At 44.4% G+C, this 24,368-nt stretch overlaps 1 protein-coding gene across 3 annotated transcripts in view; it reads right to left on the bottom strand.

Annotated features, from left to right (window-relative positions):
• Positions 1 to 23,791, bottom strand: part of CD99L2 (CD99 molecule like 2) — an 85,926-nt gene extending 62,135 nt beyond the window's left edge. For 2 of the 3 annotated variants that reach the window (XM_084638541.1, XM_084638542.1), the window contains exon 1: positions 23,628 to 23,790. In XM_084638541.1, the coding sequence (XP_084494667.1) occupies positions 23,628 to 23,685 (58 nt within the window). In that variant the 5' untranslated portion in view covers positions 23,686 to 23,790. Of the gene's footprint in view, positions 1 to 23,627 lie in introns of all 3 variants that reach the window. The other variant, XM_084638543.1, reaches the window with a different exon arrangement.
• Between the last annotated feature and the right edge of the window lie 577 nt (positions 23,792 to 24,368).

Here is a 24,368-nt window from a genome sequence, read left to right as displayed (position 1 = left end):
CACGGGAACATTTGACTTCAGAAGTATTCATCAAAATTACTCTTGATTATGGCAAAAACAACCTTTGCTATAATTTTTTTATGCAATTAACAAGGGTGTATGGTAATTCCAAGCAATCTTGCTCTTGAGATTAACAGAAAAGCCTGCCAGGAAACACATGAATAAAGCTTTAAGATCAAAATTTGCATAATGAAGACTTTTTCTTCATGGATAGGATAATGGTGGTTCTGTTTCAAGCCTATTAACAGCAATGCTTAAAAGCCTGTGCTAAAGTCAGCAAACTGACAACTGGAAGCTGTGACCTAGACAGTCTCCGTGACCTTTGGATTCTCCTCCAGTCTACCAGCTAAAGAGCACAGCCTGGGTTTGAGTTGCTGAGCCATGTTTAATGAATCGTAGCTGTGAAAATACATACATGGCAGTCAGCAGCAGCGACTGAAATACAGGATTTTCAGCATAAAAAATCTCACCTGTCTGAGATACTGAAAACTTCCTTCAGCTCTATGTAGCTGGCAGGCTGTTACATTCGCTGGGGCTAGCCACTAGAGGGAGACATGATTACACAGACTAACCCAAATTATTGCACACATCTACAGAAAATCTCTGGCAACAACAGTGCAAACCGCAGAGCCCCCACATGCAAGTGACCTTTTCTGTGTTATTTTATAACCATGCACTCATGTCCTTTGCATTTAATTCACAGGGCCCTTGTAGATTTTGTAAGTGTGGGTAACTGGACTGAATGCAGTTCCCTGCTACAATTCATTCAATGCTTGCCGTGAGTAAATTTTTAAACAGGGCTTCGTCCCTATCCCTAATAAGCATGATGGGTCTTTGTATAGTTACAACAATGTTTGATGCAGATTATTTACATTAAGGGCCTTCACTTATAGACCCAGCAGCCACATAATGCTTTGTGCATTGAAAGCCATAGTTAGGCTGCTGCAAAATATCTGGCTGGAACCCAATTGAGGCAAGGCAGGTTCTAGCCAAGCATGCGAACACCAGCACACCAAGGTTTGGCTCCATTCTCTTCCCCTGAAGGACAAGGACCACAACACACTTTTACCTTTGCTGCCTCCTGGACAAAGGTGGCTGGTGATCTGATCCTATCATGCTTATTTATTGCTAGGACTCCCCTGTCAGGGATTTTCAGAGGAGGTAGGTGGCTGTTCCCCCATCTTCCTACCTGGGGGGGGAGGGGGAACTGGAGAGTCCAATTGCCTCCTGCCAAACTCACCTGTTCTGTAGGCAGCAAGAGAGGGGAAACACGCTGGGTCTGAGGAGGGGACTCATCCCCCTAGCTCATAGTGTAGCTGTAGTCCCAGTGAAGCCTCTGTGCTAGTGATATTCCCACTAAGGCAGATCCACTTCCTTTATGGTCTCTTTGTGCTACCAAAGCACCCTAAAGGAGCCATTAGATATTGAGAATGGGGCCTTTCCTCCCTGTTGCTAGCCACAGCTAGTGCGACAGGCAGAGCTGAGAGGGTGCCAATAGGCGTGGGCTCTGTCTGCCCTTGCCTCTCTATCTGGCAGTGGCTGGTACTGGACTGTCTCCTCCTCTCTCTGATGCTTATCTGCAAAGGACAACAAGCTGCTTTCTAACCCCTGTGGATTTGGGAAGGGCAGGGGACACACACACACCCCCAGCGGCCTGTGAAAAAGCAGATGTGGCACTGACTGTTTGATCCTTGAGACCACCTCAGGAAGAGGGTGCTGGACTCTGGCCAGGAACAGGATTGGGGGAGTCAGGCCACTGTCTGTCTCCCTCACAGGACAGCAAAGGCAACACAGGTAAAGCTGCAGGGAGAGCCAGTAATAGAGTGTTTGGGTTTTATCCAAACCGCCAATGAGCCTCAGGGGCTGGTCCTGTGACAAAACCTTGCTTTCCTGGGCTGGCTCAGCCCTAGCCATGATTCAGAAATACACCTGCCATTATCATAGCTGGAGGCCGTTGTGCGAGACTTTCTTTGCAACTGAGTGTCTGATCAAGTAACTCAAGTTGCCATTCACATAAGGGCTAGGCTAAGGCAGCACTTGGCATAGTCTGATGGATTGAACGACTGGCTGATGTATGATTTCAGAAGGTGGCTGGTGGCACACTGAAGAGGAAAACCAGAACAGCAAGGCCATATGTCAACAGACAATACTGTACATGAACCTGCTTGTCAGTTAGTTTGGAGTTCCTCTCCCAGCGGAGCCCAGGAGCATTAATAGGAAACTATCCATATAAACCATCATCCAATGAGAGAACAGATGGAGGCAAATCATCCCTCGGAATTTCCCCAGAAAGTGTTTAAATACTCCAGGTAAACTGGCAGATGAGGCCTTCCAGACACCAACCTATATCTGCCTTAAATTTTGTGAGACATCAGCAGATGGTCCTCTGTTTCCCAGCAAAGTCACTCCTCCGCCCTCCTGAAAACATCTTCAGTTCCTTCCAGGCAATCTGGAACAGATACTGTCCCTCTCAGATTCCTTCACTACATAAACCATCTATCGGTGGAATGAGCCCACCCTCCGAAATGGGAATATTCAGACAGCTCATCCTCTGCCACCCAAGGCATTCTACAATAACGTGGTGTGATGTACCCAATAATATCATGGATGTTAACAGCTGAAAAGCCAAAATCTACTTACCTAATTTCCAAGCCTTGGTTTACATCCAGACCCAAGTACCTCTTCCTGCTCACATACAAAAGTCACATATAGAGGATAGGTGCTATCTGCAGATCAATGACTAATCAGGCTCCTCTATAAACCTCCCGAAAGTCCAGACAAAAACAGTGCAGTGAGTTGCATACACTACTCACTGTCCTGCCATCTATCTCTCTCTCGCTGTGCTTTGTTCACAGAAGTGCTAAGCACCTTGAGGGTAAAGGCTCCCATCTCTTTTTGTGTACTGCACTGAGCATATCATTTATATCCAACAAATAGTCTGCAGTGCAACCCACAGGTTTTTACTGGAGTTCGCACAGACGTCACAAGGCAAAATGTACAGACTCAGGTGAATGGTGGAGATGCCAGCACTCCCCTCCTGAACTTTGCCTTGTAACATGGGCCCACAAAAAGATCCCCTGCTCAAAACCATGGTCTGTACTAAGGTCAGTTTTACTGCTCTGTCCTACCCCTAAACTCTGCCTTGAAAGGACCAATTAAAACAACTACAGTTCCCTTTCTGCCCTCACAAGAGTCAAAGGAATCCTAGCCAGACAGTGGGAAAAGGAAAACCCAGCATCTACCACCCACCAGAAAAACAAAGAAGCCAACCTATTGCTAATGAACACCTTAAGCTACATCTACACTGCAGACTTCTGCCAGTCAGGGGCGTGAAGATGTGTGACCCCTGACTGACACAGCTGTGCCGGCAAAAGTGCACACTCACTCAGCCAAACCAGCAAAACTGGGTTTTTATCAGGATAGTTTGTTTCGCTCACAGGTGGTGGAATAAACTATACCAATAAAAGCATAGCTTTGCCAATATAGCTGCATCCATATTAGGAGCACTTTGCCAGTACAGGATTCCAGTATTCCTATACTGGTAAAGGACTCCTAGTGTAGATAAGGCTTAAGACAAAAGCCTGCCTAGAAACCAACAGAGGCAGTTTGTTCAGAATACACACTCTTTTCTCTACCACCTCTCTCCTATGTCTCTGTTCTTTCTGCTTTAAGACCTGAAAAATGTGAAATATTTGCTGCTTGGAAACAACCCATATTCAGTTTACTATATTTTTATGTTTAAAAACAACTAAAACAATGAGGAAGTTAAGTGAATGGCTTGTTTGCTCCAGGGAATAACTCTAGCGATTGACTCCATGCCAAATTCTTTTTTTTCTTTTTTAAAGCTAATGTGCTTGTTTCCCACCCAGAGCTTGACTAAAACCATTTCCAATCTTAGTGAACAATTTTTTGTGTAAGCTTCCGGACTTACATGCTGTGAACCAAATTTTCTGTTTCAAAGAGATGATGCATTTAGACAGAGTTTGTATCCCTCACAGTGTCAATTTCAGCATGTCAGTATATTAAACCTCAGAAGTGGAGGGTTTAGAATGAAAATGCCACGTGGCCCTTAAAAACAGTGACATGCTCCTCTAATAAATATGGTCTAATGCAAGAGATGACATCCTCAGTGCTCTTGGGCAGGCACAGAACATCTGTTTCTTGTGGGTACCCAACCCAACCCAGTGCCACTCACAAGGTAGAAGGAGGAGAGAAGCCAGCTTCATATGTCACTTCACATTGGCTTAGGTCACTTGATGTGACAGAACTCTGTGTAAAAAGCAGTGATGCAATGGAAGCATCTTAATGTATCAGAGACTGAGAAAGACAGTATTCCCCCTGTAGGCAGGCGGAAAGTTGTACAATAGCCCTGGTACTTACGAACTTGCAAGAATATCTGTTGATCACCACCTATGCAAATACTAGCCTGGAGTATGTGGGAGGACCAAGGGATAAATATGGATGCACTGACACTGAATGCTAATCACAAGGATAGGATCTAGTTTAACTAGAAGGTACAAACTTGATACAGGAATTACTGGGTGAAATTTTGTGGCCTGTGTTATGCTGGAGATCAGACTGGAGGAACATATTGGTTCTGTATGGCTTTAAAAAAAAAAAGAATCTATGACAAATTGCAACTGCTAACAGAGCACCTTTCATGTGATAATCTTAAACTCTAGACAAATGTTACCAACTGGTGCACCTGCTTTGCCCATCACTGAAAGGCAGCCATCTCTGGGGTGTGGAAGTTCATATCATTGTACATGGTGCATAACAATGCTGCACAAATAGTTCAGGACAGAAAGCAAAGAACTGTTATTGGGAAATTTAAGGAGGCAGAATGTATCAGTTGAAATATTAACAAACAGGGCTATGTGAGGATTTCCCATATTATGCTCTGAAAACAAACCGCTGGGGTCTGGTTCTGCCCACTCATGCTGCCACAGATAAAGTGGAGTGGTTCCTGATTCACACTGATCTGAAAGGTGTCTTTGTTTGCCTTATTCAAAATTACCCAGTGCTGTTCAAATAAAACAAAATCCCAGTCAAAATGATTTTCTTCTGTATCAACATTCAATTCTTTCAGGATTTTTCAGACTCTCTTATGTCTCCAGACTAAAAGTGGGTGACAAATTTCTAAGCAACTTAAATCTGAAAGAACCATTATCATATTAATGTCAAAAAGACATCTCTGCCCCAGTGTTTCATCTACTCTGAAAACTGTTTCCAATTAAAGTGACTAAATCAGTCAGTCACATGAAGAAAGAAGGATCAAAAATTCTCAACACAATTTTTAAGGTTCCTCATTTTTAGAGGGATGTGGGATTGAAGACCCACCCTGAGGGCTTGTGAGATTGACACAGGTGCCACTAATGCTAGTGTGGCACAGGCGGGAAAAACAGAGGAGTCCTATTTTGGGCTCCTTGCCTTTTTTTTTTTTAAATAAGAGAAAACAAATAATAACAATGTGTAACAAACAATTTGCACTTAAAGTACTTTTCATCCATAGCTTTCAAAGCACTTTGCAAAGGCGGGTAATTAACATCATCCCCATTTTGATAGATCAGAGCAAGAGGCATAGGGAGGGTAAGCAACTTGCTCAAATCAACTGAAGATACATGAATATGCCCAGTCCTGGCTCCTATTCACTAGACCATGCTTCCTCTGGATAATAGAGAATTCTGATGGTCTCATGAGCCCCTGGATTTTTACTTTAGGAAGCAGAGTCTGCTGGCTAAAGCAGCGAACTAGGAAACAGGAGATCTAGGTTTTATTTCTGGTGCTGCCACAAATTGGTGTGTAACCTTCAGACTGTAAACTCAGAGGCAGGGACCTTGTCCTAGGTATCTGTTTGTAAAGCACTGTTGGCAACATACAAATAATAGCAGCAGTAATTTACCCATCTTTAAAATGGAGAGGGCAATACTTGCATCACAGGGAAGGCCTGGGGCTTAATTCATTAAAGAGACAGTTTGAGATCTCTGGATGGAGAGTGCTAAAAAAGGGTAGAGAGATTTTTACCATGACTCCATTGGCAATACTGAAAATGTGGGCATTTAAACATATTTCGCACATACTGTCCAAGCTTATAAAATGAATTATAATCAGTACTGGGTGCGCAATAAGTAACAACTGTGAATTTCCCTATACAATGGGGTGTATCAACCCCACACTGGGCCTGAAGGAGTCAATGAGAGCCTGTGGGTGCAATCAGCCTCGCTCCCCTTACAACTGCAGTCTGTGTCAAGCCTGGAGGGAGGAGATAAAGGGCTGACCCTGGCTCAAACTGGGCTGAGCAGGAAGTAGATTTTACCAATTCACTCACTGAGCAACCTGATGGTCGATACAGTCTCTCTGATGGAAGGTACATCTACACCTGAGAGCCCAAGGAATCTGGGAAGGAAAGCAGTGGGAAGTGAGTCCAGCTGGGATTGTGTGAGCTGGTGGAGGGGCCTGCAGGGAGCAGGAAAACTGCTGCTGAGTCAGGGACTGCCCAGCCCAGGAATGGAGAAAACTCCTCCAGCAGAACCAGATGGATACCAGAAAGTGCTAACAAATTCTGCTGTGAGCCAATGGAAGGGGCTTACAGAAGGCGGAGCTGACAGATGGGAGAAGGTGTATCAAAGGCCCAAGACAGGGAGAGGTAGGAAGAGGACTAAGAAGGTACACCAGCCCTGACTACCTATTCAAGGGTGCCTAGACTGGAACCCAGTGAAGAGGGAAGGCCCAGGTTTCCCTATCAGCTGACTGAGGACTGTGGGGAAATGCCCTCAGCAAGGAGTTAGGACTAGTGAAACTTCCCTGATGCTATAGGTAAGGGCTAGGGAGACTCAGACTGAGAGTCCACTAGGAAGTTGATTGACTACTATGTGTTGGATTTACCCCGAAAGGGGTGGGATTATATGTGACCCAGGTAGAATAGCAAAAGGGAGACCACAGTATGGCTGGAAGAGCTGTCAGCAGGGGGTGCTACAGGAGGCCTGCAAAGTCTCACCCCACCATTAGGAGGTCTGCATTGTGCTGGCTGGTGAGTCACACACTTACACCCTTCAACCACGGAGGACAGTTTATAAAACAGATGACAAGTTGTGACACAAATACACTTCTTTCAGCCAGCACAGAATAGCCAAAGAGAGAGCCTGAGGTGTTACACAATGCAGGAGTGTGATGGGGGTGTTCACCTCACACTTCCCTGGAGGCTGAGAAAGGGCCAATTAACTGGATAGGCCCCATCTGAGGGAAATTAGATGGGGATGGAGCCCAGCTGAGAAGGAATAGGTGGGGCTAGTATAAAGCCAGGAAGCTGGCAAGGGAAAAGGGGCTGGAGTAAGGGAGTCTGTAGCCACTCTCTAGACACTAGAGCAGGAAGGAAGGATGCCTAAATGGAGATGTAGGAAAAGGCTCAGGGAAATGGCAGTGATGTTTAAGACCTTGGCTGCTGATTAGAAGGTCCCAGAACTAGAACCGAGAGGGTGGGCCTGGTTCACCTCCCAGCCACTGGGGAAGTGAGGGAGAAGACTAACATTTTTGGATGGAGCTACTTTGAGAACCCCTGGAAGGGGAAAATGCTCAGTGAAGTGGCTGGAGGACCAAGCCACAAAGCGAGATCACTAAGTCACAGAGAGAGGTGGCAGGGCACATGAACGAGTGACAGAAGGGAGCATTGGATCGAAGAGGAGCTAATCCCTGAACCACCAGGAGGAGGTACCCTAGTGGTGAGTGGACCCTGTGATTAAATGCTTATCACCAGATTCCTAACAAAGAGATTGTACTCAGTAGATAAAAATCAAGAGAAGATACTACAGCTAAAACTAGGCAAATAGGGAATTACACAGTGAAAATGCTGGCTCATCACTTGGAATGCAGTGTTCCTGTCTTCCTGCACTATTTCAGATAGGCAATAAGTCAGTATTGAGGCTCAATCCAGTTAAGACTTAGGTGATGTTGATGGAGGGGGAGATCTTAGGAGGCACAGAAGGGTTTATATCTACCTGTAAGGTTGAAGGTATGTTTCTGTGGTCTGTCACTCAAGTTTGCTATGCAGGGGTCTGCTGTGATTCCCTGGCTGCTGTAAGATGCATCCAGAATGGGTTTTTTCCTCCCCATCTGTGTCCAGCCAAGAGGTTGCGACTGATTCTTCTGAAGTAAGACTTTGCTGCCATTGTACGTGCCCTTATCGTGTTGGGAACAGACTAGTGCAACTGAAACTACATGCAGCATCCGTAAATCCATTTGAAGACTGAAACTAGTGCATAGTGCATCCTCCTACTTTTTGGACAGAGTACACCATCCTTATGGGCACATATCACTAATGTGCCAGGATCTGCCCTGGGTGCCTGCTGGTTACAAGTAGTGGTGGTTAAGGTGCTGGCTTTGGAATATAAAGTACTAAACACCTAATTGATAGAGCCTCTCTTTCCCCATGTGATACTGCCGAAGCTGTGGAGGGAGGAGTTTATGCTGGATTTCCCCATTTAGAGGGGAAGGGGCTGATGGCAGGGCATTCTGTGAGGGAACTTTAGATTTCTCTCTCCTCATTGGTCTGAAATAGCCCAGATCCTCTAGGACATGCTGCACAATCTCTCTAATGGTGGGGACTTAGGGGAACCAGTAATCTGAGAGAGGGCTGGTATTGCTGAGAAGTGTGGCATTTTATCCCTTAACCTCCTTGGTTAATTTTAAACTACACAGGTGAAATGATACTGTTAAAGCTGCTATTTCTCCTGATTGTGATATAAAATGCTGCATCGATTACAACATCAAACCTTATTTTCAACTAACAGTACTACGGATTATGAACACGCTGCAAGCAAACTGCAGCAGCTAGATTTTTACCAATTATTTGTAAATGCTACTCAAGTTGTTCAGTTTAATGCCAACACTTTCAAAAAAACCAGAACCCTAAAGTTAGACTTCTAAATCTTGATTTAGGCTTCTGTATAAGTGAGCTAATTTTTCACAAGTGTTGGGCACATACCAGCTCCTAGGGAAGTCAATGGAACAGCATAAAGTTTGTTACTGTGCAAATGTACCAGGCTTCCGAAATATGAGAAAGTGACAGAATCCACGAGTGCCCCCTCCTTGGATTGTGGATATCTGCTAATTTAGAAGACTAATCCCTCTGCCAACAGCATGATTCAGGGGAAATTCCAAAGCCTCAAAGCCACCACATGTCCTGCTGACATTCCTGTTGCAGATTTTGAACAGGAGGACAAGATTTTGCTTTTAAACAACATTTCTCACATTTGGGTCAAACGCTTCTAGCAATGTTGTTAGCTACAGTTATTAATGCTTCGGAATCCAGAATTCCTCTAGTTCTTCATAGTTTGAAAGAACACTGTTTATCTACCAGGATGTTTGCTGATTTTCCTATAGTAGTTGTCTTTACAAACCTGTTCAGCACAATGTTACTAATTAGTGTTTTTCTGACAACAGACACAATTCCCAACACCTAAATTACACACACAGAGGCAGGAGTAGAATGCTGGAACACAGCCCTCTGATGCTGGAACTAAAGGGGAACTCCGCTAGTTGCGATTAGTAGTAGGTCTCTTATCCACTTTCCAAGCCAGCCACTAGAGGGCAATAGGCATAAAGACAATTGCCCTCTACCTTACAAAATCGTTAGATGAAAACCCAAAAAAATCGAAATGATCATTGTTCTGTACTTTCTGCCTGTGAAATGATGTAACTTATTCTCTCAATTAACTTCAGATTTACCCCCAAAAAGGAGGTCTTCTCTCTTTAAATGTGTACAGTTTAAACCAGTCTCAAAGTGCATTATTTTTCTAAGACCAAATAAATGGTTAAAAGTGCAGGTAGGCTCAACACAAAGTTTGAATCTGTCCTTCCCATGAATTTCAGGGCTGGCTAATACTGGTCGATCTTGTTAAAAGTAATTATTCAAATGATACCACACCTTTTTGTTTGTACCTCTTGACAGTGGGTGCGATGGAGTGGTCCATAAGTGGGAGTGACTGCCGATTGGCTGGAATTTGGTGGGGAGTATAAAGCTGGCCCTGACTTTGAAAGACTTAGTTTGGCCTGGGTGCTTCAGTCAGACAGATCTGCTCATGTTTTGGAAGACTGAGTTTAGCCAAGAAGCCTATCACAGGCCTACACCAGCCCAGAAAGATTTTTATCCAGCCTAATTAAAGGCTTGTTCTAAAGGTGGGGGGTGGGTGGGGGCTTTTACTTCAGCTGGGAGTTAGATTGTCATCAAGTTGTAAAGAATCTTTCTAATCCAAATAATGTCAGTTCCTATGGGACTTAACATTCCAACATTGTATGTTTTCTCCTATATTCTTACTGCTCCTGAGTGTGTGTCTCTCTCTCTCCCTTCATGATACCTGAGTCTACATCCCACAGTTCACACACTTAGCGGCTTTGTATGTGCTGATGCCATACAATGGTTCACAGGCACTGTGCTCATTCAGGCCTTGATTTGGTGTGTGGAATTTATTTATGGCAGGAATAATATAAGACGATGCAGGGGACTAAAGGTTTTTGTTGGGTAATTTTTTATTTTGGAAAAAAAAATGCCCTGTTCACAAAACCAAACTTTTTACAAGAAAATTTGTTTTTTGCTGAAAAATGTCCATGTTCTGGTGGAGAAAATCCCAGAGATGGCTTCTTGGCTCCCTGCCAGCCTAGAAAGCTCTTGTGAATTTCAATTTCTGCTCTTTGCCCCTATTTTCCCTTAACTCCAGGAATGGAGAGGCAGACAGCCTCATGAAGACAAAAAATTCCATTTTGGAATTTGGGATGAAAATTTTTCCCAAAATGCAAAATTTTTCTGGGAGATTTCCATTTTTTTGGGGGTCAACTTTACAGTGGACAGAAAAGCATGCTTGCATATATATCACCAACATTTATACGTCCTGGTTGGTTTTCCAGTTCAGACCACAGTATCACTCTACCGTATGTGAAGCTACACAGAGACTAACCAATTTATTTGAGCATGAGCTTTTGTGAGCTACAGCTCACTTCATTGGATGCATTCCACGGTATGCATCCGATGAAGTGAGCTGTAGCTCACGAAAGCTCATGCTCAAATAAATTGGTTAGTCTCTAAGGTGCCACAAGTACTCCTTTTCTTTTTGCGAATACAGACTAACACGGCTGTTACTCTGAAACCATACACAGAGATTGTTTTTTTCAAGTACTATGCATGCCACATGCCATCCTGAAGGTTTTGGCTGTCAGGGCTGAAAAGGGAATAAACCTACCCTGTTGCTTGAAATAAGAGAGCATCCTGCAAAGCTGTACAGGCTACGAATCCTAGAAATGTAGGGCTGGAAGGGACTCCCACAAAATCATAAAGTCCAGCCCCTTGGTGTGGCAGGACCAAGTAAACCTAGACCATCCCTGACAGGCATTTGTCCAACCTGTTTTTAAAAACCTCCAATGATAGACACTGCACAATGTAGTGTTTTAACCACAATGACTGCACAATGGTGATTTGTTTCTAGTAATGGCTGTTCCAATGAATGATCTACCTGCAGGAAGAGGCATCAGTTTTCATCCGAGTGTGTGTTTTTGTTTTTTTTTTCCTCCTCCCCCACACCCTTTTGGGAGAATACCTGTAAATGTCTCCAATTAGCCAGATGAAACCTTTTGGTCCATTTGTCACCTGCCTTGCATAATGCACGTTTCACACAAGGCTGCCAGGCCTCCAAGATGCACAGCATTTTGTGAACGACCAAGTGCCATTTTCACATGAACTGACCAACAGCTGTGCAATGCGTCTCAGCAATGTAAATTATACAAACCTCTATGATAAACACTGTGTGTAACTGATGGAAGAATGGAACCCTAAAAGGGTTTTTTATTCCAAATGGGATAGATTGGGTCAGACATAGCTTCCCTCACAACATCTTGCATTGTCTGAACAGGAGATGTAAATTCAGAGTTAACTGGGATGCCTAAACACAGAAAGAACGTGGCTGGTCATTCAGGAAATCAACACTTAACCAAAGCACTCAGAAGCAGCTTGAGTTGAGATTTCTACTGGCAATGACTTCCTTGCAAACATGCAGGACTAAGGAGGTGTGAAAGCCCTGCTCCTGCAAGAGAGTTGGACCTGCTTTACTTGGGAGTTGCTTCTGACCGGGGCAGAGATCTGATCATATCTCATGACAGGTAGAACCCATGTCTAATCTGGTCTTCAGCAGCTGGCATAACATAGGAAACTGATAAATCCAATCTCAGAGCAACCCAAGCACTTCAAGGAAGGGGCTACTCTTCCAAGAAATCAGTTAGTACAGTAAGAACCAATAGCTTCTTTGAGGAATGCTTCTTAGAAGCTCTATGGTGTTGATTATGATTTCTATCCCAGTAGCCCCATTCTGCTAGCTGGTGTACTATGTACCAAGGCAGTCCCTGCCCCCAAAGAGTCCACTGTTAAGACAAGATACAACTGATGGGGTTGAGGAATAGACAGAAGTATGGGGAGGGGATAGAGGCCAGGGTATGGTTGCAATAGTAATAGGAGCATGTTTTGCACATGTTATCAACCCTAACCCTAAGCTGCAGTCTAGACACATCCACAACTCCCCCTCTTGCTCCTGGTCCTGAGAGCTTTGGAATCTGCAAGTTCTCCAGGTCCTCAGCTTTGTCCAGCCTACATTCCCCTATTAGAGCAATAACTAGGCTTGGAAGGATTAGAATTTTATCAGTAAATGTCAAGTCAACATCTATTTCACTGTACACATAGACGCTGCCAAAAAAAATTCAATTGATGATCATCAAATTGACAGACAAATTAAGAACATTGCTGCTTGAGAACTGAATTGATTTAAGGATATTTACTTTATATTTTGATGTGTGATGTTGACAATTTGTGTAATGGTTATAAAGCTTTAATTTTTGAATCTTAATGTCCGTTATAAAATAATAATCTGACCTCCCATCCCTAATTATGAGCAACTGTGAACCTTTAAATCAACAACAAAAAGGCTACATTGATACTATCCATCAATATTACTCTTAAAAAAATCCAATTCTGCCAAGCCTAATACTAAGGCTTCTGGTATCACTTTGTAAGTGTGCTCTTACTCGGCCATAGCTTAGCTTGATCATCTTTTTTGGCTTTTGTTCTCTCATTTTCCCAGAGCTCCCAGAGAGCTGCAATTAGCACTGAAGGGTTTATCACTGGGCGTGCATCCTCTTTGAAGCAGTTTTCCAATAAGATCTCCCAACTCGGACACTTTCATCCAGATTTCTTTGAGCATAAGCAGAAAAGCATTTCAAAGAGCTTGAAAAATGCTGAGCAGTACTTTTTTTTTTTTTTTTTTTTTTTAAACCAGCACTTCATTCTCTAGGCCTGTTCTCAGTTCTAGCTGCATACTCCATCTTGTGCTGAGGTTTGAGAACAGTGCACTCACTCTTCTCCCCTTGTGTGGATCCTCTGAGGTTTCTTTCAAAAATCTTGCAGAGTCCTCTAGTTCCCTGTCATCTAAACCTGAGACTCCATGCCATGATCTGGAGACCAAGGACTCCATTCAGAGAAGGGTGGGGAGGCAGCTGTTGAGTGGTGCAACCCCTGTCTCCCAAAAGAAGAAAACACTGCACTTACTGAACTACAGTACGTGATCTTGCATCTCTGGAAGTAAAGATGTGGGATGAGACTCAATGCCTTGCATAGCAGCATTCAACACTGCCACTAGGTCGGGCAGAGCCTGTCCATTTGCTTCCAAGAATTTCCTTTGCACATCCTGAAGTCTCCTGAGGAAGTGACCATATTGTAAGAATGCACTACCACAAGGTTTATCTAATAGGCAGCTGCAGCCTGCGCAGTGACAGGAGGGCTGGATCATATCTGACCCTGGTGTAACGCCTGTGAATTCAATGCAGATACATCAAAGATTAATTTGGCTACCTTTTGGTCAACAGACCATTTGCTTCAAAGAGTGGAGCAGAGAGGCACCCAGTATACACGTTCTTGCACCCACAACCTAAGTCACTGCTAGTAGATCAAATGTCTGGCTCACCAACTTCAAAATTCTCTTTTGGAGAGAAGTTTTGTCATGTTTGCTTTTTGATATGGAACATTCATCTTCTCTAATTTTGTTCTACTCAAGTTCTTTCACTGGCTTGTGAATTACACCAGTTGACAAAATAGATGACAAAAGAAAACCTACAAAGTTATTAGCTAGTTTATCAAACATATAGTTTGTTATTGAAGTGGCTTCAGAAGCAGTATATAGTCAAACCAATTTTTTCTGTTTAAATCATACCTTCAGGATATATTTTCTGAGGAGAAACACATTTCTATTTCAAACCTAGCAATGCTAAAACTTTATTCTAGGCAGCGTTGGAGATCAGTGGCTTGTTGTTGTTGTTTAACATGCTTTAGGGGCAAAATCTGTTGCAACAGATGTAGAATAACTACTCTTAGTACCATTTCTGCCACAAAATCCGTTTCAATGCCATTTCCAAGTGTCAATATTATTAGCTAGAGGAGCAAAAAGAAATGACTGTTCAAAATTGTCAATTTCAGTCCTTCCACTTCTATTTCCACCATTTTGATTATTTTGCTGCAGTGCACTGACTAGTGTGCATTTGGCTACAGATGAGACAGCTGAAAGAGAGAATTTGCTTTTGTTTCTCTCACTCTATCATCTAAATTAGACACTGACAAGGTAAAATAAAATCTAAAAGCAAGATCTCTAATCACTAATGATACTAACCAATTACATGGTTAATTTAATGTTAACATTTATTAAAACTGAAAGACGTTAATGAAATGTTAATTAAACTGCATTGTGAAAATTAATTTACGTGTTGCACTTCACTCAGCTTTGACAATGAAACCAGAATGGATAGTTTTGCTTTCCAATTCTAGTCTATTTCACTTTCTGGTTCTGATTTCTGTAGTACAGTGGGTATCAGACTGCAGTGAGTACCTAATTGAACAATTTATCAAGGGTTGTGGTGGATTCTCCCTCGCTGACCATTCTGAAAGCAAGACTCTGTTCTAAAAGATCTGCTCTAGGAATTATTTTAGGAAAGTTCTATGCCCTGCGTCATACAGGAGGATCAGACTAGGTGATCAGTGGTCCCTTCTGGTCTTGGAATCTCTGAAGCTTGAAGGTAATCTGTGCAGCTCTGGCAGGTCATGTGGTGCTGGCTCCACCCTTGCTTGCAGCTGCTTCCACTTCTGTCCATGGCAAAGAAGAGCCTGGACACCTGTAAAAGCATCTGAAAACAGGCTAGCTCCTCTCTTCATCTGCCTTCCTAAAAAGCCAATGCTGGATAAGAGAGCATAAAGAGTTGCTGCCTGGGGTGATGGGAGCCATCTGTGCAACAGTTATAACTAGCTAATTACTTCCCTAATATTACTTTCCTATAGTAGTAATTATAATAATTGCTACCAGGATATTATGTTCACATTTGAGAAGAGAGATGGTCCAGGAGACATCACCCAGTAAGGCATAGGCAGCTATCACAGGGTGACTGGCCCCTTTAAGGGGAAATGGGACCAGCCTCACTGTGCCATAATTAATTAGCTGCTTCCCAGACGGTAGGGATACAGTGTCATGCACACTTGGGCCTTATAAAAGTGCTGAGTAGGCTCCGTCTGTCAGTACAATCACGGGGTAGGAGAAGGCACCCAGCCTCCTGGCTTAGGATTCCAGATGAAGCAGCCCAGGAGAAGCAAAGAGCTCTAAACTGGAGCAGGGAAGGATTTGAGGAAGATTGATACCCCAGGGAAATATTTTGCTACAAAAGCCGAAGCATAGGCCTGACCTGCTTAACAGGGTTCCTTTAAAAACAAACTTGCAGTTCATTAAGACAAACTCATGATTCAGAATTGCTGGGTGTCCACATTCTCCCTGCTCTGACCGCAACAGTATAGATGGATATAAACAGGCTGATGTGTGTTAATCAGGGGGTGAGTCAGGGGTGAGGAATACCTCACTCTACCTATGTGAATGTCGAGAATTCCTTATTATCTAGCAACCCAGGACAATCTTGGTGCTTAGGCTAGGTGAATGAAATATAATTTGCTGCTTTTCAGACACTTGAAAATCATGGGTGTGCTGACTGGCCAATGCAGTCTGACCTGACCTGAGACTGAAAATTATATAATGCATAACCAAGGCTGCAGTTAAAGACAGCCGATGTGTGAGTGGTATTAAAATGTAAAAAGAAAAGGAGTACTTGTGGAACCTTAGAGACTAACCAATTTATTTGAGCATCCGATGAAGTGAGCTGTAGCTCACGAAAGCTTATGCTCAAATAAATTGGTTAGTCTCTAAGGTGCCACAAGTACTCCTTTTCTTTTTGCAAATACAAACTAACACAGCTACTACTCTGAAACCTGTATTTAAAATGTGGCTGCCTTGGGATGGAAACTATGGCATGCTGCTTCATTTGTAATCCTGTGGTTTGGCGTTTGTATTTTTACAATGTGAGGCAGCAGAACCCACTGAGCTGATTTTTACACTGCCTGCAGCTTCCTTAAACAAGCTACTGAGGGGTATAAGAAATGTATGATTTCCCTGCCTGGCACTTTTCTGGCTTGATACTCTGCCAGTTGTGCCCCATACTGCACTTTGGTAATACTTTGTATTTACATGGCACTCTCAACTTAAAAAAAGAGATCTCCTGGCAATCTGTAAACAATTTATTAAGCCTTTTAACAAACCAGTAGAGAAATATTAGCCCAACATTACAGAAGAGGAATCTGAGATGCAGTGAGTTTAAAGGCCACAATTTTGAAAGCATGCATACATGCTGAGCTCTGCATGCTTACAGATCTCCATGCACAAGCATCCTCAACTTGGGCATGCCCAAAAGACCTATGCAGTTTTACATGACTGGGCACAGGGAAAGGCCATGGCAAAATCAGGAACAGAACCCTGAACTCCCAGATCCCAATCCCTGCTGCCTCATCCCAAGAGTATCCCGCCCTGTTGAGTACTGCTCAGCCTTCTCCCATGGCAGTATCATGTGTTTTACCAAGAAACTGGAGAGGAAAGTCTGTCTTTGATTTTCAGCCTCATGCTTATGACATTTTGGTGAGTCAGCTTACCCAGCACTTTGGAGTGCAGAGCAAGTAAGATTCTTCTTGCGTGAAGGGACTTAAAGCACAATTTGATCTAAAACAAACTAAACTTCATTTTTAGCTTCTATATATTGATACATTATGGCAGGGGTGGCCAACCCGTGGCTCCAGAGCCACGTGCGGCTCTTCAGAAGTTAATCTGCGGCTCCTTGTCTAGGCACCGACTCCAGGGCTGGAGCTACAGGCGCCAACTTGCCAATGTGCCGGGGATGCTCACTACTCAACCCCTGGCTCTGCCACAGGCCCTGCCCCCACTCCACCCCCTCCCCACACCCTTCCCTGAGCCTGCATGCCCTCCCTCCTCTCCCCCAGAGCCTCCTGCACGCCACGAAACAGCTGATCAGGAAGTCCGGAGGGTGAGGCGCTGATCAGCAGAGCTGCCGGTAGATGGGAGGCACTGGGAGCGGGGCAGTGGGAGGGAGCTGCTGATGTATTACTGTGGCTCTTTGGCAATGTACATTGGTAAATTCTGGCTCCTTCTCAGGCTCAGGTTGGCCACCCCTGCATTACGGGCTGTCCGCGTCTGAGATCCAGGTTGACCTTGAACAAGTCACCTTAAATAACTTTTGTAGCCTGGGTTGTTCTCTTTTTAGCTTCTGAAAAACGGTGGTCGACTCCCTGGATTGTAAGAGGCTGGCAAGGCCTGGTGTGCACCCAGCTTCAGCAGGTGTTAGATGACTGTGTAAAGCTGTTGCTATTCTGATGAGTCACTAAGGCAGGTGCAGGAGATAGGATGGAGGAGCTCTAGTGAGAGGGGCCTGAGCTGGATGAGGTGCTGGAGAGAGATCCTAGGGACAACTAAACCTCATTCTAAGTTGCCTCCCTGAATTGGTGGTGGTGATCCAAGTTACCAAAAGGCCAAACCTCAGGAATGGAGTTAGTTTGGACACTAGCTCAGGGTCTGTGTGGCCTGATGAGGACAAGCTGGAACTCAGCTCACTTGTAGGGATGGGGTCTTTCATCTCCAGGTGACCTGTTCAAATCCAGCAGGTGAGTAGTGACAGAATTAGCCTCTGACAGCTTTGAAGTGGCCTATGTAAAATAACTTTCTTCAGTTCCCAGTAACACGCCTGTGTCACATAAGCCATCATCATCATGTGATGCCCCTCAAATAAACATATTAATAATGTTTCCCATACAGACTTAAAATTTCTGGAAAATCAAAACAAAATGAAAAAGCCACGAGTCTCACTCTGCAGCTGCTGTACATGCAAGTAGCCCTGCTGGGACTAAGAGCCTAGTAAGGTTTGCAGGACTGTGTCCTTTGAGTAATGCACAGCCAAGGGTGCAATTACAAACTGCAGACGTGTAGGAAAGGCACCCAAATCTGGCTTTCTCTGGGCAGAAACTATGGATACTGCTTAATTTGTAATCCTGTAGTTAAGATTTGTATATACTCTTGAGCTGAGTTTATTTTCCTTTTGTTAATTGCAATACACATTACAGATAATTGTAGACGGTGTTGCTACTTTAGCTAAAATCACATGATATTTAGTGTCTTTTCTTAAAGCCCCAGCTCCTCGAGTCATGTTAGTGTGAGAATCTCCGCTTTAATTTTTTAAGGGGAAAAAAAGTGTCTCATTTTCATGGTTGCAGAGAGAAGCTTGAAAATGTGACTTCACAAGGGAAACTTAAAAAAATTTTTTTTTTTAAAATCATAATTGTCAGTCATGACTCAGGGGAGGACGGCAGCATAGTCATGATTTTTGAATACTTGGGGTTGCCAATACTGAGATCACTGAGCTACAACAAACGACTGCGAACCCAATCCTAAAGTGCTTAGTGCCATCAGTTGTTATCATCTATGGCAGCTGCAGCTGCCATGGAACTTCCAAGCACAGGCCCTGTATGATAAAGCTACATATTTTTGTCATTATTCATCTATTCTGTGTTCAATAGGATGAAATTTCCTATGACAAGGAGGAGGCTCCGACCTCATCCTCCCAAAAACTGCTACCTTTTTTAACAAAACTTGGTCAATGATTTTTTGAGTGCCCAACTTGAGACTCGTGGACCTGATTTTTTTTCCATAATGCTGCGGACCCAGGGGAAGCTGAGGTGTTGACTTTATAGAGTGTTTATTGTTGTAGTATCCTAGGAGATGGGCCAAAATGTTCAATGTGCTAGGATACTACAATAAGTGCCCTATTAACACAACAGACAAACATCCCAATAGCAAGCGAGTATCAGACCTAAGTGAACTACAGCTTTTCTCCATGAAGTGCCTACTCTCACTGTTGTGAATTGTGGCTTTAGTTTTATTCTCTTCATTTAGTACATTAATTTGTGTTTGTGCCCCCACACAAACTTGAACTGTGTACATGGCCAAGGAGCAGTGGAACAGTTTCTCTTGCTGTTAATTTTAAGAATGGATTCTAATGCTGGATTTAGAAGTTTTATAAGGACACTGTCAAAGCAAGATCTAGCAGCACTAGTGGGGCAGATGCTGCAGAAGCCTGGAAGAGAGACCAGGGAGGACAAACCAAGGGAAAGTGAGAAGGTGTGGGAAGGAAAAAAGAAAAATATGTGGGAAGAAGGGAAAGTGATAGATACATGAGTGAGTGGATGGAGAGAAAGATCTATCAGGAAAGACTAGCATTTGTTTTAAAAAATGCTCCACAGATTCCAATACCAGAAGGGACCATGGTGATCACCTAATCTGACCACCTGTACAATACCTGATTTTTTTTCCCCCCAAAACATTTTTCCCCTCAAACATTCTAGTATTTATTAAAATCAAGTAATATAAGCATGAATGGGAGAGAAGGGGGTCTCATCCTGAGTCTGTTTGTGGCTTTGGCTGGGGAAGATATTCTCAGTAACTTATCCCACAAAGCCTCTCTCAATGCTTGCAAGGTATAGATCAGGATGACCTGCATCTCCTATACAATAGAACATCTACCCTCCTTTCTCAAGTCTTAGGAAAGAGACCTAATCTCTAAAAAGACTGTGCTGCACAAGGACTCTCTCTATGGATGTCAAAAGGTCTTGCCTTTTAAGTGACACATCAGAAGGAATGAGACTATATGGGGAAAAACTCTGACCATGACCCTGCAACTAACTCTGTATGGGGTTTGAAGTCAGTGGGGCTTTGTGTGGAGGAATTTGCAAGATCAGGGCTTATAATTAAGTTTGGAAAGATCAGATTTGTATTGGTAAATGTTGCTTTCACCACACACACACACAAATCAATCAAATATTTCCACTGATGATAGAAATTTACAGATAAGCAAAGTAACAAATGCTGTCTGAGAACTTAGTTTGATCTAAGAATATTTACTTTATAGATTTTTGACATGGGAGGTTGACAATTTGTGTTAAATTGTAGAGCTGTAATTGAGTCAACATCTGCCATTAAATAATTGCTGACCCCTTTCTTGTTTTCCCACCCCATAATTTCCTACAACTATGAAAATATAAATAAAGCTTAACTAATCAATATCATGTGCTTAATTGAAGAAAAAATCTGGCAAGCCTACTTATAACTCCACGTACTTTTATATGTTTACTTCTGAAAGACAAGACATTATTAGGTGAATTAGAACTCAAGTTAAAGATTAAAACCGCTGTTCCAGCACCATTGTTTATGAAAATTTCAGTGACAGGTGTTTTGATATAAATATTCTCCTGCCACACTTGTAATCCAACTACTGCAGCACTGTGCTAGGGCATAAGAGCCAAGAAATTAAACAGGCTGGTCTAATTTCTCTGTCCATACAGGAAAAAAGCTCAGAGTGTAAACAAACTACATAAGTATGGTCAAATAAGTCAAGTAAATCATTAGAGTTCTTCCCATTTGAATAGTAAGATGTTTAATAGCACAGGTAAAGATATGTTGTTTTTAAAAACTGTTAACCTGACAGCATCTCTTTAAGAGGGACATCTTGCTTGTATCATTTAGGTGGCTAAAAAGGATTGTGAGAGTAAGGTTAGATATTTGAATTATCCATACACTCAGAGTAAATAAACAAATGCATCACCTTATTCACAGAAAGCTCTAAGCCTGTGGCATTATTTGCAGGACAAATACCTAATAATGCTGAAAACAGAACTACAAAAGACATACTGAGCAGAAAAGACTACTGTAGAACTAGGTAAATAGCTGAAGTGAAGTCACTTGGTTTTCAAGCCTGATTTAATTTTGAGTTTTCCTATAGTCTTGGTCTCCTCAATGACCTTCTGTTGGGTGTGATGTTGGACAGTGGCTGGGTTACTGAACTGTGTGATGGACCCAGGAGGAAGGCGCAAAACCAAAATGGTGCAAGACAACCCCAGAAGAAAGGTAAACAGAATACTGACTAGAGCTCCTAGGCGCTACAGTAATACAAAACATTTGTAATGTATATAGTGTCCCTGCATCACATCCTTGAGGATGCCAAAACACTCTGACATACTATCAGAAAATTCTCAAAAGTATGTAAGGTAATTTAATTTCTATGAGTCTTAGGCTCCTAAGTCACTGAGCACTTTTGGAAAAACATTATACTTTATGTACAGAGCATCACTGAAAAGCAACTGTCTCTGTAGCAGAAAGCTGCAGCCAGACACCTGGAAAACTGCACAGCTGTGGAATGAGAGGGAAATTTTGCCCGATGACACTGGCCCAACAGGGGAAACCTATTCAATGTAGAGCAGAAAGCAGCTCAGGTTTTAATCTCCGCTCTCCTCGGAAAATAATTGGATGTTGTACAATTTATCTACCTTAGAAGAATCAAGAACCAAATCAGTTATACAGGGTTTTGAACCTAAAGTTCCAAGGAAATGAGACCCTTTTAAAGTGGTGCTTACATCACTACTAATTTTTCTCTACGTTTGCCCTACAGCCTTGATTTAACATATAGTATGTTAGCTGTCTGCCAAATTAAATTAATATTGTCCAGTTTAAAAGGTAGAGATGGGAAGGAAGTGAAGTAGCAGCAACTTTTTAAATGATTTGAAGCCAGCTATAGCAGGCAGCTGGGTACCTAAGGCAAATGGAGATTAAAACCCAGACTGATGCATGGTAATATTGTGCGCTATTAAAAGAAAGGCTTTTTAGCTTGGTTTACTGAGTTGTGGTATCAGTGATATCCTATCAGTCCTGTCTGTGTTTGGCAGGTGCATACTATACAATAACAATGGTGGTTTTAACAGATTTTTCCCATGTTCATTTACATGTTGTCCTATTGCGATTTGACAACAGAAGTTGCAAACTATTTATAAATTACACTATGACTTCTGATTCCTCTTAAAGAGAAGCTTTTTTTTCCCCCAGTCCCCATCCACCTCTGCCATTATTCACTGGCGCAGACTCTGAGGTCAGGCAGTTGTCATGCAGAAACAGCAGAGAATGAAAAAGCTATTTTATTCATTTGTCTCAAGAAATTTGGGTCATGTCTGTAGACATTCCGAAATCCTCAAGAACGCAGTAAGCTAGACTCTGGACAAAAGTTTGAGGTCATTTTCTTACTGTCCAGATCCTTTGTTCTGGTATATATTTAGGCATTGGCTCCTATGAAGTTTAATACATTTAGCATCACATTTCTGTTGACAACCCCTCACTGAGAACATTTTTGTTTAAATTTAAACAATGGACTTGTTTTTTATAATCCTACTTTTCAACTATGAATACCTCTACAGTCTGTAAAGCCCTGTCGGTTACTGTATAGTTGCATTAAGCTGATACTTCAGTACCTGCCCAGAAGCTGTTCAATCCAATTTTCATCTCTAGCTGTTGAATAAAACTATCTGTTAAAAGGCTGTAAAGCAAATACCCCAGGAGTTTTTAACAGAAGGTAAAAAATATTAAATGCATGGCTCCTTGCCTCTGAACTTTTTGGTTTAGAACGGAGATTTCTAAACAAAAGAAGGGGAGCTGGGGGAAGGTATAATAAGCTAGTGGTGGTTTTGTTGGTAGGGCTTATTACATTTGTTACCTCTGCGTAACTGCTGGACTGGTATGCTGATATTTTGGAGTTTGGCTATGGTGGCCACAGCTTTGACAAACCAAAGGAGAGAATGGCCTCGAGATCTCTCTCAAGGGAGACACGGTGGAGATGCAGCCTGTAGCGGCTACACCCAGCTGTAGGGTGGCAGTAGGACAGCGGGGTATTTGTCTCATTCCACCCCAGGCCCCCTCCAGCCGGCGCAGCGCGGCCCGGGGCAGCAGGGACGTGCCCCACACCCAGCGGGCGAGCGGCCGCTGGCACGGGACGCTGCAGCAGAGGAGAAGGGCCGGCTCCGGGCAGCGCCGTGGGCTGACGGGGCTGGGGGGCGCGGCCCGGCCCGGCCCGGGGGGCTCCATTGTGCGATCCGTCGCCAACGCCGCTGGCCCGCCCCGGAGCCGGGACCCGCATTGTTCTCGCGGGGCGGCAGAAGCGGGTGGGTGGGTGGGTGGGGGCGGTTTGGTCCCCTTTTAATCCTGTCACGAGCCGGGCCCGGCCGGCTTTAGCGGCCCCTGCTGTGCGGGGGCGAGGGGAGCTGGTGCGGCCGGCCCCGAGCCCTGCGCGGCCCCAGGGCGGGAGCGGGAGCGGGCCGGGCCGGCACAAAGGCGGCGGCGGCGCCTGGCGCTTACCTCTCCCGAGCAGGGCGGCGAGGGCGGCGGCCAGCAGCAGGAGCGAGCGGCCGGCCATGGCCAGGCCGGGGCGGGCGGCGGCGGCGGGACCTCGGCGCGAGAGCTCCTCTCAGCCACCCGGCCAGGCGGCTGCCGTCAAGGCGAGGGGCGGGGGCGCGAGCGGCCGGGGCGGCGCAGCCTCCGCCGGGGAGGGCGGGAAGGGGGGCGGCGCGCGAGGAGCGGGGCCGACCCCGAGGGGAGGGGCTGGGTGGATAAGGGGGAAGCCAGGAGGGGCGGGGTGCCGCAGCTGAGGGGCTTCCGCGCAGGGGGGTCCCCAAGGGGGCCGGATCCGGCTGGGGAGGCCAGGAGAAGCGGCCCCGTGCAAGGCGCCCGGAGCCGAGGCGGATCGGTGGGGCGGGGATGCGTGAGGAGGAGGGCGGGGCGGGGCGGGGGGTCCCCGGGGGTGGGCAGCGCTCCGCCCGCTGCGAGGGCTGTGTGCCTGGAGCACGCACAGGCGGGGACCCCAGAGCAAGGGGGCTTTGGGCCGGCCCGAAAGATCCGCCCCGCCTCCCCCACACACTTTCTCCTGGTGCAGTCCCAGATTTTGGTTTTTGAATCCAAACACGAATAGGACCCAGCTTTGTTTTGTTTCACTGTGTGTGGGAGTGTGCGGGGAGGGGGAGGGGGATGCAGAACATACTGGTCATCAGTGCCCAAATATGAACCTACGGGATGAGGCCCGGGATTTTCAAGGGGTCTAAA

Source organism: Lepidochelys olivacea (assembly GCF_965140295.1).
Source record: "Lepidochelys olivacea isolate rLepOli2 genome assembly, chromosome: 9".
Lineage (NCBI taxonomy): Eukaryota > Metazoa > Chordata > Testudines > Cheloniidae > Lepidochelys > Lepidochelys olivacea.
Note: the sequence above shows the minus strand (reverse complement) of the source record. Positions and strands in the feature narration are given on the sequence as shown.